This window comes from Pristis pectinata, chromosome 15 (genome assembly GCF_009764475.1).
Source record: "Pristis pectinata isolate sPriPec2 chromosome 15, sPriPec2.1.pri, whole genome shotgun sequence".
Taxonomy (NCBI): domain Eukaryota; kingdom Metazoa; phylum Chordata; class Chondrichthyes; order Rhinopristiformes; family Pristidae; genus Pristis; species Pristis pectinata.
In genome coordinates, this window is record NC_067419.1 from 36,607,275 (window position 1) to 36,623,498 (window position 16,224).

General features: G+C 39.2%; 1 protein-coding gene across 1 annotated transcript; it reads right to left on the reverse strand.

The window, feature by feature from the left end:
- Positions 1-1,100: 1,100 nt before the first annotated feature.
- On the reverse strand, positions 1,101-13,878 carry yeats4 (YEATS domain containing 4). Its single transcript, XM_052030367.1, has 7 exons — positions 13,540-13,878; positions 10,404-10,523; positions 9,303-9,369; positions 8,271-8,365; positions 6,941-7,033; positions 5,245-5,332; positions 1,101-2,841 (listed from the first exon to the last, which is right to left on the reverse strand). Exons 1-7 carry the CDS (start codon positions 13,588-13,590, stop codon positions 2,672-2,674), a joined length of 684 nt encoding a protein of 227 aa, XP_051886327.1. The 5' UTR covers positions 13,591-13,878; the 3' UTR covers positions 1,101-2,671.
- Positions 13,879-16,224: the final 2,346 nt, after the last annotated feature.

Sequence of the window (16,224 nt, forward strand, 5' to 3'; positions counted from 1 at the left end):
TTAATGCAAATTTTCCAATTTGTTACTGGCATTGCAGGATCACCTTCCACAGGCTTGCAGCCAAGACACAGATTTTCACAATGCTATCAGATTACGTAATAGAAGAAGCAATCTTCATTTGGTCCATTCATCCAAGTTGATGAGTTCCTTAGTTTCTCATCAATTACAATGCATTTTGTGGCAAGTGATGTTGCAGGATACCTACCACCTGAAAACTGTCCATAATGATCTAATAACCCCTTTCCTTTAAAGTTGGTCAATTCCTGCCCGTCATTTCTCATTCAGGGCAGCGACGTCAATGGCAAAGTGTCCAAATTCTCAGAATACATTAGTGGAACAATGTTCAGGTCTGTCACTGCTGGGGACTCTTCATGAAGGTCTGGACTTGCCAGGTCCTGAAATTCATATTGAGGGGAAACTGCCTGAGAATTCTTTAAGCTTGGCACAAGAGTTGCACACCAGTTACCACACAGACTTGACAGAGTGAAGTCTTGCCCCAGTGGCAAAGGGAAACCGAGACAAATAGAGACCAAGCATTGCTGTATTGACCCAGATGAAAGCACCTGTCAACACATGAAGACATGCATAGATGGGCTCAGGCAGATGCCTTTCTCCACTATCTCTTCCTCTTTGCGTCACACCACTACCATCCACCCACCTTCCCTTTGACCGCTCTCCCACCTTCAATCCTCCCCAACTGGAAACCTATACTTCAGTATGTCCTCATCCCCTAAGCTCCTCCCATCCTCCTGCAGACTTCTTTAGAGCATAACAGTGACACTGACTTGTGGGAATCTCTGGCTCCTGACTGCTCAGAATTGAGGATGGTTTTGAGAGTTTTAAGTCCATTTGTCAGGAGCAAACAGAAGTCAAGTGTAAACAATGGAAGGAGCACAGCACCTCTCAAACTAAACTGTAGTTATCCAAGTCATTGTCAATCCCAAGGGACTGCCTAAGAAGTAGTAATCTCTGTGGTGTGCCCTTCCTATTCTCTGACATTGAACTGATGTCTGATATCAGCCAAGTAGATCTCTGGCATCAATCAACAGTAACATCAATGGCAGTTTAGGCAGTTGAAAAAATTCACTCACAAGGCAAACAAAGAAGCAAAAGCATAACCTTTACCCAATATTTTGAACACAAAAAGATTACATATACACTTCAGCTTAAGTTGGAAACTGAAATATAAAAAAATGTAATTTGAAATTACATTCTAGATTTTTCTCAGGGTCAAAGAATTTGTAAGTATTTTGGCTTTACACACCCTTTAAAACTCATTTACACCATATCAATGAACCATAACTTTTTCAAGCACTTTACTGTGGGAATAATTTGTAAAGAGCAATTTTTTTTGTATTCACTCATTTCTGAAGACTTACTGATGGCGATTGCAAAATATAGCACTGTGGGAAAAAGAGGGGCCATCGCCGGCAGCCACTTCAGAATTTAACTACATGTTCTCCAGAAGCTGTAGTTTCACAATATTATGATGACAAAAATTAATTGCATGTTTTTCTGTTACCACCAAATACATGAAAAATTCACAGCCAGTATTTCTGTAGAGAACATGCTACTGAAAAGATTCTTGAAAAGTACTGCAGATTGACTCTCAACAGTCTCAGAAAAGTCTCAGAAAAGTGTAATAAATGAGGACTGTCATGCCTTTGCATCACTACAATGAACCCATGATTTTAAATCTGGACAAAAGAATATGGAGAGTAATGGATGTATTTGCTTCCTTGAGACCTTTTTAAACTGTTACAGCTTTAGCCATTCCATTTGCCTACTTCAGTGCTGAAAAGGATAAAATTGTCAACTATATGAACAGTCAACAGCACCAATGATATAGATTCAGTGTTACCAGTTCAGGAAAGTTGCTCAAAACCACCCTCTCAACAACAATTAGAGGTTGGGCAATGACCAGATCCCCAAAAAGTGAATAAAAGGAAAATTTTCTCCACTAATCAAATGCACATTAAGAACATTCTTCTTTTTGAAGAGCTTGGGCAAAGTCTTTGGAAATGTATCAGCCATCAAGCAGGGGGAGGGATTTTTCTATTTTAAGGCATGTACAAACACAAAAAATACAGATGAAATATTGAAAACACCAATTTTCTCCCCCATCAATTTCTTAAGCCCAAAAAAGGCTGAACTGCTCTGTAGCATTGCAATTGCCCATCTATGGCATCTATGGAATGCACAGCATTAAAAAAGTGGCATGATACACAAAAAAAAACATCAGTCCCAATTTGTCCACCCCAGCCCATTCTTAGACCACAGCAGGCTTAACAAAAAAAAGTATTTATTGATATACAAGCTTTAAAAGCAGCTGTAACAAATACCTTAAATACAAAACAGAAAACTGCACAGAGTAAACTCACATATAAAACAGATGCACACCATTTCTTTCACACTTTTTCATTGTTATATTTTGTACAATTCTGTTTAGAAAACTAGAAAGATTGTTCAGTGTTCTCAAGTTGGATTTAAATATGTTCATTTCAAAGTTAAAAAAATCATTTGCTGTGGCTTCCCCAAGGTATAATTTAAAGTTGAGTGATCCAACATTCAGTCACAGAGAAGGCAATGCAAAGTTTTGTTTTTATATACTGCTCTCAGCAAATTAGTTAAGTTCTTATTAAAGACTTCCAGGTAATTTGGTGAATATTACTCAGCTTTCCTTTCCCTGATCATCATCTTCAATCTTTTTGATTTCACTCTTTAAATAGTTGATCGCTTCTCGGCTTGCTTTCAATCTTTCTTTAAACTCTGCAATTTCAAAGCTGGTCTTCTTTTTGGCAGCTTCTAGCTTTTCCCTGGTCTTCACTTCAAGTTCTGCAACTAGAAAAAAAGTTACAGTAAAGTTAGTCTCATTTTAAATATTGAGAAGATTTGATTAATACTTAGTCACAAAAGTGCCAGGGTTGTTATTTCCGTACACTTTAAAGATCAACAACACAGAATTTTTGGATTGACTATCATTAAAATTAAATGGTCTTTGAACGTGGGCTCTTTAACAAATATTCTTTTAAAAATCATTTGGCTTCAAATCAAGAAGTGCTAACATTTGAAAATGCTGATATATTGTCAGCTTTCAATGATTTTCAAGTTAAATATCTGTCAGCAGTAGCAATCCCTGGACTTGGTTGACTCAGCTGGCAGAGGAACTCTAACTGGCCAACATTACATCCAACCAGTTACTGCATGACATTGACACAGGTAAAGCAAAATGGTGTTCCATTGATGAGCCTTGACTATTCTTACCCTGAAGAATTAAAAAAACACAAAAAAAGGAGTAGGATAAAAACAGAATAAGCAAGAGAGAGAATGATAATGTCATCAATATACTTCAACCTGCTTGAATCTTTGATGATACAGTTCCTCCCCAGCTTACGAATGCCTGACTGATGTACAGTCCATGCATAAGAATGATCATTTGGGAGACCAGCATGATAGATTTGCCGGCTGTGGCGGGGCTGCAGGCATCTTTTACCATGTGGGGAGACGGTTTGCAGCTGCATTTCCAACTTGCAAACTGTCTGGGTTACGAACAGCTCAGAGGGATGGAACCCTGCCATAACCTGGGGAAGACCTGTATGACTAAAATGAAGAATGTCTGACTGTCTACACATACTATTTATGTGGACTATCCCAAGGCTCCTGATAAGGTTCGTTATCAGAAACCGTTAATTAAGGTTGAAATTCATGGAACTGAAACCAATTTATTGAACTAGGAAATTGGCAGAGCAGTGGAAGACAATAGGGCTAATGGGAAATATTAAAATTGGAAGGATGAGGCTAGTAGAGTCACAAGGTAAAATTTAGATAATTGAAGAAAAAGACAAATACAAGATTGTTGATGTTATAAAGATACCTGGAGTGTAAGCAATAAATTAGAGATGAACAGATTCAGTGAACGGGCAAAACTGTGTAAGACATTTCAATGTAGGTAAGTCAAATCATCCACTTTAGACCCAAAGAGAATAGAACAAATTATTTTATAAATGGTGAAAAGGATTTGGGGGTTCAAGTAAATTATTATGGATAAGTAAAGAAACTAATCAAAAAGGCAAATAGAATGCTGGCCTTTATATCTGAACATTGGAATATAATGGAATAGAAGTTCTGGTTAGACCACAGTGTGCTATCCTGGGCATCATTTCTACCCAATCATATATATGTCTAGGAGGAAGCACCATGTAGATTTACCTGGATTCCAGGTTAAATTACAAGGAGAGGAAATACAAGTTATGATTATATTCTCTAGAAAATTAGAGTACTTTGATTGAAATTTTCAAAATGCTGTTGAACTAAAAGGGAGAGACTGGTTCTGTTGGATGGGGAGTGTAGAACTAAGGATGCTTTGTCCAGAAATGACACACAGGTTTTTCAGGTGAGAAGGGTGGAAAAGTTTGAAGTTTTATTCCACAATCAGCATTTTCAAATTACCTTTTGTTAACTTTAAATCTGAGACTGACACATTTGAATAATTTTAATTATCAAAAATGTATGGGGGGGGGGGGGGGAATGGTACGTTTATGGAGTTAGGTCACAGATCAGCTGTGATCTTCCTGAAATGACTCATGAGGCTAAATAACCTACTCCTGTTATTAGTCACATCAGCCACTCCAGTTAATGTTTACATCCACCTGAACAAAGATCAAGGACTTCAAGCCAAAAGGTGACATGATCAAAAATGCATGCATTACTTCTCAAATTGTGTTAAAGTATCAGCCAAGATAAATGTGGTCAAGATCTGGAAAGGGAATGCTGTGAAATATATCCAGCTGAACAAACCTCAGCATTGAGTATGCAAGCATGTATGCAATTGGGATAAACAAAATGTGGATGTGAATACAATACCCAATACTGAATTCATATTGTGGGTTCCTCTGCATTGTCAGACCTTACATGCATAGGTGAAGAGCAAGAAGTGACCATTTTCTGCTTTAAAATGTTTATGGTACAAGTTTGCTTCCTATACACCCATCTGTTCATTCAGGTCACAAATAAAATGTGGCAATTTCCTTCAAAAATCTAACAGTGTTTATTTTTGCAGTGAAGAAAACATTGAAATGGCAACACTTGATAGGGGAGGACGCTATAGCTGTTTCATTTCAACAAAGTACTTTACTGGATGTAAACATAGGCACAGGTAGTGGTTTGATCTCATACTTCAGGATAAAATGGCATAATTGATATTTTCATGCAATTATCTGCAACAAATGACTAATAGGATCTTACACTCAGTTTCATGTTTGTAGGCTCCAAGTGTTAGCTGTCGAGATGTTGTCAACAGTTGTTGCATCATTGCTGTGGGATCTTGGAAGATCTAGGACAAATACACTTCAATTAATAAAATACATGTGTATGTGTAAACACAAACAAACAAATAGTTCTGTTCTACACCACCACAAACATTTCCAGAATAGTACTCCCAGGGTCATATAATCAGTATAGCACAGGAGGCCTTTTGGCCCATCAATCCCATGTGGCTAAGTAGGGCAATCCAGTCAGTCCCATTCAATCCCTGTAGCCCCAAGTTTATTTCCCTCAAGTGTTTTGGTTTTCTTCTGCTTAAGTTTTCTTCTCCTTCCACAATACTGTTTACCTCTATTAATTCTCCCATCAATGTTCTTTGTTCCAAGGAGAAGAACCGCAGCTTCTCTAATCTAACCTAACCTTGTGGCTAAGATCCATCATCCCTGGAACCAGTCTGGTAAATCTCCTCTATACCCTCTCCAGAACCTTCACATGCTCCCTTGAAGTGCAGTTACCAAAACTGGGTGCAATACTTTCATGATGACCTAACCAGAGCTTTAACAATTCAGAATTACATTCCTGATTTTTACTCAATACCTCTACTTAAAAAACAAAAGATCACTTATGCTTTGTGAACAACTCTATTATTTTTTCCCTGACAATCTTCAGTATCATCTTACTCAAGCTAAATCCCATTTCAATGCATTGAAGTTAGCACTGTTCCAACTTAGTTCATACTATTCTTTATTCTTCCCATTACTAATCTAAACCTTATGATAGGTTGACCACTCTGAACCCAGTGTTCTCCCACTGATGCTTGGTCACTTAATTCCCTTGTACCAGATCCAATCATGCTCCTTCCATTGTTGAACCAAGCAAGTTATTTTTCCCTCCTCTAACATTATTCCAATCAATATTTGGGTAAAGTCCTCCAATATCAGCACCCTATAGTTCTTACGCATTTCTTTAATTTCCCTTTGGATTTGCTCCTTGACCTCTCTCTCACTATTTGGGAGCATATGGAATAGCCCCAGTAGCACAGTCAAACGCTTTTTGCTTCTCAACACTAACCAAATGGATTCTGTCTTTAACACCTCACAGATATTTCTTTTCAACATCATAACATCTTCCTACGCAGTCCTGTCATCCTACCTCTCTTTTCTCCTATCCTACCTTTTCTGAACATTTGATATCCATGAGTACTAATTAACCAGTTCTCACACTTTTTAAGCCGTGTTTCTGCTACTGCCATTACATTTTATTCCCACGTTGGTGCTTGTCGCTCACCAACCCTATTCACCACACTTCATGTTTACCTACACACATACTAAATCTGTCTACGTATCTAGCCTTTTTATATCTGCTACTTTTTTTTAGTACTAGCCAACACTCTCATTTATGAACCTTATTCCTCTTTTCTACTTCTATACGCTGGTACCCACCCCCCTGCCAATTTAGCCTAAACCCTCTCCTACAGCACTAGCAAACCCGAGGACACTGGAGTCATCCAATTTCTGCATGCTGATAAGGATGCCAATGTGCAGTTTTTCAGCTCTCTCACCTTCACAATAACAGAATGTACACCACCACTATAGTCCTTCAATTTGAATGCATTATAAAGTTTCTTCACAATTTCAATAAAATTGTGGTCACAATAGAAGTTCCTTCTTGTGCTTACCATTTCATCATAAAACTCAGAGACCACTGTCTTTTTGCCCAGCATTACATTACTATCAGACTGAAACAGCTTCAGCAAGTGATAGAGAGTTACCTATTCAACAAAAAGAGAATAATAACTTATATAAGTACAGAACACTCGAACTATGATTTGTTTTAATATTATGTTACATTACTGAAGAGCTAATGCACAAAATAAAGAAGGAAACAGGAAAGATAGTCTGAACCATCTTTCGTTGCAGGAACTTAAAGCCATTTAAACCAAATGATACAAGGATTCGGGGCACCGATTTAAAGCCTTGAGCGCAAGATACAAAGGGACGCAAGGATAAATATTTTTCTTTACAACACAGTGTGCAGTTATGATCTACAACTCACTGTCTGCAAAGGAAACAGAATTTATCAGGGCTTTCAAAGGGAAGTTAGGCAAAAACTTTAAAGAATAATTTTAAGATTTAAGATTTTATAAGATATCTTTATTAGTCACACGTACATCGAAACACACAGTGAAACACATCTTTTGCGTAGAGTGCTCTGGGGGCAGCCTGCAAGTGTCGCCACGCTCCTGGCGCCAACATAGCATTCCCACAACTTCCTAACCCACACGTCTTTTGGAATGTGGGAGGAGACTGGAGCACCCAGAGGAGACCCACGCAGACACGGGCAGAACATACAAACTCCTTACAGACAGCAGCCAGAATTGAACCCGAGTCGCCGGTGCTGTAAAGTGTTACGCTAACTGCTACACTACTGTGCTTGCATTTGTAAGGATTTAAGGAAAAAGCAGGGGAGCAACAATGACAAGATCATTCTATCAGGAGCTTGCACAGACTTAATGGCTGCCTTCTGTGCTGTATCAGTTCTATGAAACCACGCAGTTAAATAGGCATGTTTAAAAAATATTGAATAATTAAGAATAAAACGTCAATTGCTCTTATCCAGCATTCCCGCTGAGACCATGATTAACCTGTAGACCTTTGGCTAAAGTTGCATATGACATTGATAAAATACGTCACTGCTTATGAAACCAGATGCAATGCAATTTGAGAGAAATAGATTGAACTTTCACCCACCCATTACTTTGAAACTGCAGTCTTACAAGCAATAACCTTGTAAGAAGATGTCTACCCCACACTCTCCCTGTTCCTACTGATGAGGAAACAGAATCAAAAGTCGTATGTAGCTAAGCCACTATTAATCAGCATACCAGATAGGAGAACTGCACGAGAAGTTGAGAAAAAAGATTTCATTTCCAAAAACTAATTTATAAATATATTTGTTACCAAGGGTTTTTCAAGTAAATCTAAATAAGGAATTTGTTAGTTTCTTACCGGTCTTTCATTTGGATCTATGAAGAAAATTTTGATTATAATTTCAAATTCACCCCATCCAGTTTCGGTGATTTCATATGGAGGCTTGGTAACAACTGGTGAGAGAAAAAAAAACTTTTTAAAATATAGATAACTGAAATATTCAACACATATAGCAAGGCTGTACTGCTGCTTCAATAGAACAGATCTTCATTTCTACAGTTCCATTAAAATCTTACAATGGCACTTCTTCCAACATTTGTTCCCATATGTGGCCAGTAACAGCAAGGTAGTATTTAATTCTCATCTTGGATTGCACAAGGGCAACCACAGAACAGGATTGGAGTCATATATTGGCTAGATCTTCTCCCTGGAGAACAGTAGTAAACCACATGAATTTTTATCTGACACTGGCCTACAAATGACCAATCTAAATTCAATTTCCTTTCTACAGTGCAACTAGCACTCACTAGCTCTGGATCTGACGTTTAATCTCACAACCATTGTATGTTCAAAGCATTGAACATGTCAGAAACAACCTTCCTCATTCTCCCTTTTACATTAACATTGTAAGGGATCAATCAAATCTTATCTTTGAATGAGAGCCAAGTTTGTGATTTGGCTGTATTTTTGTTTATTAAAAACCAACTACAACTACAAAGCTGCTTAACATTCAGTATAGAATAACTTTTGATGATACGGATCTCTCTCTTTCGTTTGAGACCTGCCTTATTTTTGAGTGTTTTTTTTAGAAACAACTGGACAGCATTCTTTTTATGTCCAAGTTATCATTCACCAGAGAAAGTGATCTGTTGATACTGCCGCTAGCAGCACAACTTAGGCACCCTGAACACCTCATGTCAGAGCAAGTTTAATTCTGATTGACAAAGAAAAATTATTAAAGTGCTTAATTATCTTCCAATGTCCACTCAAAGAATCTACTTTCAATTTCAATGAACCCCATGCAATTCCAACATTTTGTTCTTGTGTATGCAATTCTGGTAAATATATTTTTAATAATACTTTCTTAAATATTTTCTTTTTCAAACTTACCTCTCAGAGGGTTACCATAACTTTCATGAAGCTTGAATTGTATCTTCTTTACATATGCAGACATATCCTTCACAAAAACAAATATGTACCGTTCATCAAATCAATATTTTTGTTATATAGCAGAAAAAATTAAAATAGTGTGAGCATGGATATTAGAGAATTGAATTATGGAATTGTTGAATTCATAACCTAGATAAGATATCTTTATTAGTCACATGTACATTGAAACACACAATGAAATGCATCTTTTGCAGAGTGTACTGGGGGCAGCCCGCAAGTGTCGCCACACTTCCAGCGCCAACATAGCATGCCCACAACTTCCTCACCTGTACGTCTTTGGAATGTGGGAGGAAACCGGAGCACCCGGAGGAAACCCATGCAGACACAGGGAGAACATACAAACTCCTTACAGACAGCAGCTCAGATATGAGAGTGAGACCACCAAGCCAAGGCTAAGACTAGCTCCCAAGTCTGTGACTTTACTGATCCACATAAATGGCCATGTTAGCCAGGAACAACTTTGAAAGTCCCACCTTTGACTATTTTCATTAAACCAAGACACTAATTTTCAGCACAGGCACTCACTGAAGCTTACAGTTTCATGTTGCTGTTATTTTAATATTTTGTGGAAGAATAAAAATGGATTTAGTGAAAATTTTTATAGCTTGCATAGGTAGCTCAGCCACAACCAACTGGCTAAAAGAATGAAATGTACAATTAATGCATTACTCTTTGAAATAGTGCACTATGAATTCTTAACATTTCGTGTCTTAGATTATGAATTAAAATTAATGCTTCAATTTAGGAAAGTATATTTTGCAAGCAAGGAATATTAATTATTTAATTTTGAGTATCACACCGGGCTTTATTCACAATATACTGAACTTGAAGCAACACCAAAAATCAATGAAATCAAAACATTTCATTTCACGGAAAGATCATTCTACTAAATTTGTGTTAGAGTCTGCAAATGCTGATGTACTCCACTTTCCCTCTCCTAATAGACTGAGAGAAAGCACAACATCATGATTTATTGTCCAAACACAGTAGTAGTTATTGCCTTTCTAATGTGCACAAAGACTAAATTGAAGCTGCACTCACTTCATTTCTGTAAGGTTTGACATACACTGTCCACTGATGAGTGTGTCCATCCTCCTCTCGCTTCTTTCCAAAATAACGAGCAACATTTCCAAAGACAATTGGTTTAACTATTGTGACACCCTGTAGAAGAAAAGTATTAAGAAAATGTTTTTTACGTCTCTAAATGCTTCATGAACTTCAGGAAAATCTTTTGAAAAGAATGCAGGAAAAGGCAAGATATTTCAGTATCAGGTTACAGCAGACAATAAAAAAAGAAATAAATCTAAAGAAAGGAACACTTAATCAAAGCAGCTTTTGCTGTTGAGTATTAACGTTATAAGCAATAGACATTGAATAATGCCCAGTGAAGAACTAATTACAAAATGGTGGTGAAAGTAAAGTGTAACCAAACTGGAAGAGACAAGTTCAGCAATCCATAGAGGTCACCTCCATGTCAATTAAAATATTCTCTTAATATCTCAGGAGGAAGTGTATCGTTCAAGTGCAAGGTGTAGCATTTTGGTCAGTACAAGTGAGGTGTAGCATTTTGGTCAGTTAAACCTGGGCAGGGCTTGCACAGAAAATGATAGGGCCCTGAAGAGTGTTCTACAACATAGACCACCAAGAGTACAGGTAGATAGTTCCCTGAAAGTGGCAACACAGGTAGACAGGGTGGTGAAGAAGGTATTTGGCACGCTTGCCTTCATCAGTCAGGGCATTGAGTAATAGGAGCTGGGACATCATGTTGCAACTGTACAAGACATTGGCGAGACCACACTTGGAGGGCTGGGCACAGTTCTGGTCACCCAGCTATAGAAAGGATGTCATTAAGCTAGAAAAGGTGCAGAAAAGATTCACGAGAATGTTCCTGGGACTGGAGGGCTTGAGTGATGAGGAGAGGCTGGGACTTTTTTTCTCTGGAGCATAAGAGGCTGAGGCATGACCTTATAGAGGTATATAAAATCATGAGGGGTATTGATAAAGTTGATGGCTACAGTCTTTTTCCCAGGGTAGGAGAGTCTAAAACTAGAGGACATAGATTTAAGGTGAGGGAAAAGTTTTAAAAGGGACCTGAGGGCAAACTTTTTCACACAGAGGGTGGTGGGTATATAGAACTAGCTGCCAGAGGAAGCTGTAGAGACAGGTACAATTACAACATTTAAAAACCTTTAGAGCAGCACACGGATAGAAAAGGTTAAGAAGGATATGGGCCAAAAGCAAATCCAAATGGGACTAGCTCAGATAGACATTTTAGTCAGTATAGACGAGTTGGGCTGAAGGGCCTGTTTTTGTGCTGTATTGCTCTAAGACTCTAATAATGTCCTAATTTCATGCTGTTAGCATTATGTTGCAGTGACATACATAATCACATGGAAGGCACTTATGGAACTTGGCCCCAGCAAAAGTCAATGCATTTAGGTCACATTGGACATTCCCAACAGAAAGACTGATTTTTCCCCTAGACTTGATGGAATGGAATGGCATCCCCATGCTGTAACAATTGTACGACTCCATGTTGGCAATTGCATGCTGTCAATCTTCATTGTGCAGGACAACAAGTCCTCACTCAGCATGTGGCAAGTTTCATAAAAGTAAAATGGAAAATTAAAATTGAAAATATTGCAACTACTCAACAGATCAAAGAAGCAGCTGTTTCTATCTCCAGAGATTCTGCCTAACCAGCTTATTTCTGAATAAATAATTATTCAGAAATGTTCAGAAATAAATCTGAAATGTGTATCAGATTTTCCACACCAGTAGCTTTTTATCTTTGCAAGTTTACTATCAAAAGGCTGTACAAAGAAAAACAAAATCCCTTATTCCCCATTGAAAAACCTGGGCAACTATCGGCAAGCATGTTGACTGTCCATTTTACAGGGAATAGTGCAAGTGTTACAGACTAGGTTACTATTGGTGAATGTCCCTTTAAGATAGAGCATAGTTGTTAGGTTCTTGATTAGTAAGGGTGTCAAAGGTTACGGGGTGAAGGCAGGAGAATGGGGTTGAGAGGGAAAAATAAATCAGCCATGATTGAATGCTGGAGCAGACTTGATGGACCAAATGGCCTAATTTTGCTCCCATGTCTTATGGCCTAAATCCTATATAACTGATTTTATAATCATCAAACCAAATTTGGCAATGATTTAGTGTTATAAAACAGGAGGAGTTGGGCCTGACAATGACAATGTCTGCTTTTGCAATTCATTTTTCAAGTTTGACCATAAGCTTCTTGCTGCCTTCTGTATTTCACTCCCACTCCAAACTTTTGTGAAAAGCAAAATAAAAACTGCAGATGCTGGAGACCTGAAATCAAAACAGAACATATTGGAAGCACTCAGCAGGTCAGGCAACAAATGTGGAAAGAGAAACAGTCGACAGTTCAAGTTGAAGACCCTTCCCTAATCAGAACTCAAAACTTTTCAAACCTTGGCTTCCTCTAATAAAGCTCAACAAAAGCTTGAGGAATCTTTCAACCAGATGACGTACATCGTCACATTAAATTAAAATAATTTTCCATTTTCTTTATAAACTACTCTAAATTCCATCATTTGTTGTTTACTTGCCTCATTACATTCCCTTCTGCTGTTTAATCTTTCCTGCATTACTCACTCACCGACCTTTCCCTCTCCTCCCAACTTTTTTTTCCTGCTTCTCACTTAAAATCTATGCCATCTCTTGACTATTTGCAGTTCTGATTAGTGGTCAGCAACCTGAAATGAAACTCTCTCTCTCCCATTGATATTTCTAAGCGATTTCAATCCAATTTATGCCGTTCTCACTCCTTTCGTTCCAACAGCCCTCTAATGGACAGTTTTTCATTTGAGAACGATGTCTTCCCCTTCTTTCCAAGTGATCTTGTTCCGTAACTGGAATCTACCTTATATTACTCGGTACATTAAAAGATCAGTAAAGGGCAATGCAGAGGGATACAATTAATTCCATGCAACACATACAACCTATACAAAATATGGCAGGATTATATCATTTCTAACAAAAGGAGTCGCTTTGCAGCTGTTTGCAACACTACCTGTGATGCAAATGCTGAATAACCAGAGTTCCAGCCTCATCCTTTACAAACCCTGTGCTTCTATTTTACTGGATTGTGGTTGAATTAAGCGCCCGGGCTGCCAGCTGGGGCTCTGAAGATGGGTTTTACCTTCACTCTCCCTCCGGAGTCAGGCCCGAATTCCGCCATTCTCTTGAACATATTGCAAGAGAGCGACGCGGCTGCCGCAGTCGGATCCGAGCCCGCCGCTTCTCGCCAGCACCGACTGGATGGACGAGTGCCGGCGCCACTAGGCCGCAGCACTCGACTCGCTCACCACCCGACCGCCCGTAGCGGCTCTTCTCTTCCCCCTGCTGGCTTCGGGGCGCAGTGACCCACTCGATCTCACTCTTCCATCCAAGCCCTGTAGGTACAAAGAGCGAAGGAATAAAGCGTCCGCTCGCTGCTTGTCCGCTGCTGGAGCTTCACTCCCTCACCAAAATGGTGGCACCTCACCAACATGACGGATGTTCCTCATCAACATGGCGCAGCCTACTCCCGCTTCCTTGCTCATCACTCCCTCATCAACATGGCGGATTTTCCTTACCAACATGGCGCAGCCTACTCCTGCCTCCTTGCTCATCACTCCCTCATCAACATGGCGGATTTTCCTTACCAACATGGCGCAGCCTACTCCTGCCTCCTTGCACATCACTCCCTCATCAACATGGCGGATCCATTTGCCCGAACTCCTTCCCCTTTTCAACATGTTGGATCTGGCCAGCGCCTTTTTTCCACCAACAACATGACAGATCCTACTTCCTAACCACCCTCCCCTCCTTATTCACCCCACTCAACAGTTCTCTCTTCCTCAACAGTCTTATGAAGTCATGAAATAAAAACATCTGGGCGGGAAGCATTTATTGAAAGAAACACCGGTTAAAATTTCAGGTCCAAGGTCCTCCGTCAGAACTTGGAAAAAGAAAACAAGTAGCAGAGAAGGTGGAGGGTGAATGGGCAATACAAAAGGTACATCTCTGACAGGTCGACACCAAATGAATTAATGTCACTGGAGACACAAGAGACAGCAGATGCTGGAATCTGGAGCAACAAACAAGATGCCAGAGAAACTTAGTGGGTCAAGCAGCATCTGTGGAGGGTATGGAATTGTTAATGTTTCAGGATGAAACCTTGAATCAGGCTTCATCAATGTCTTCCCACCCCACAGATGCTGCTCGACCCCGAGTTCCTCCAGCAGATCATTGCTGCCAAAAAGGCCGTTTATGACAAATACCAATGAGAAAAAACAAAAACTGCAGCTGTTGGAACCATTCAGCAGATCAGGCAACATCTGTGGAAGGATAATTAACATTTCAGGTCCAGGAGCCTTCATCAAAACCCACCTGATGAGGAATGCAGACCTGAAAAGTCTTTCCATGGATGCTACCTGACATACTATGTATTTCCAGTATGTTTATATTTCAGATACGAGTGGGAACAAGGCCGATTACAAAATCAGAGAAGGGAAAATTACAAGATTAGCTTCTAATATAAACAGGAATCCAAAAGTGTTCTTTGGGCACATAAAATAGTAAAAAGGTAGTGGGGTTGTTGACAAAATGGGAATTGGTGCACACAAATACTGAGGACATTGTTGAGGTACTTTATGTCCATCTTCCAAAGGAAGAGATTGCTTCCAAAATATTAAGGAAGTACAAGATTGTTGAGACATTAGATATATTAAAAATTGATAGTACACAGGGAGTAGAAAAGTTGGCTGAACCCATCTAGGTAAAACACCAGGGCTGGATAGGATTGAGGAGAGGAGAGCAGCATGGTAGTGTAGTGGTTAGCGTAACACTATTATAGCACCAGTGATCCGGGTTCAATTCCCACTGCTGTCTGTAAGGAGTTCGTATGTTCTCCCTGTAACTGTGTGGGTTTCCTCCGGGTGCTCTGGTTTCCTCTCACATTCCAAAGACATACGGGTTAGTAGGTTAACATGGGTGTAATTAGGCAGCAAGGGCTCATTAGGCCAGAAGGGCCTATTACCATGCTGTATAAATAAAGTTTGAGTTTGAAATCACAGAGACACTGACAATAATCTTTCAAAGCTCCTTTAATGTAGATATGGTGCCAGAGGACTGCAGAGTAGTAAATGTTGCTCTTTTGTTCAAAGGGAAAGCTTTTAGACATTTTCAAGGAACATTTATTTCCTCCAGGTGACCTCGGAAAGCCAGCACAAATTTTGTCAAGGACAAATGGCGTTTCTTGATGAGGTAATGGAGATTGAGAAGGCTGACATGGTTGATGTGGGACTTGCAGGCTCTTGCTGAGGTGCCACATAACAGGCTTGCCAGAGGTGAAGCACTTGGAAAAACAGGGGCAGCAAAAGCATGAACACAAAGTTGCTAAGGACCAGACAAGGTAAATGATTACATACTGGAAGGTAAATCATGGCATCACCCCAGGATTGTTGAGGGCCACCGCTTTTTTGATTTATACTAATTACCTAATTAAGGAATGCAGGGCACAATTTTGAAGTTTACATAATTTGGCAATACTGTGAACTATGATAAGGATGGTGATATATTGCAAAAAGATGCGAATAGGCTGGTCAAATGGGCATTTGCAAAATTTCCTAGAATGTGACCACCAGAATCAAAATCAATACTCCAGTTATTTAATGTGGAGAAATGCTTTATCTATTTTGAGAATAAGAAGCATTATTTTTAAATAGTTTCTGAATGAGGTGAGAACAGAGGGACAGGACATGTTAAGTGAGGAAACCAGTTAATAATGCACACACAATTTTGGACTTCATCAATAGAGGTCTAAGATTATTCAAGTAAGGAA

What these genes read in the sequence shown, in the direction of transcription:
- yeats4 (XM_052030367.1), bottom strand. Translation starts at nt 13,590, where the DNA reads ATGTTCAAGAGAATGGCGGAATTCGGGCCTGACTCCGGAGGGAGAGTG. An exon ending in TCAAACCTTACAGAAATGAA is followed by an intron (nt 9,370 to 10,403) that starts GTGAGTGCAGCT and finishes GTTTTTGTGAAG; the next exon opens with GATATGTCTGCATATGTAAA. An exon ending in CTGAGTTTTATGATGAAATG is followed by an intron (nt 5,333 to 6,940) that starts GTAAGCACAAGA and finishes TATTTGTCCTAG; the next exon opens with ATCTTCCAAGATCCCACAGC.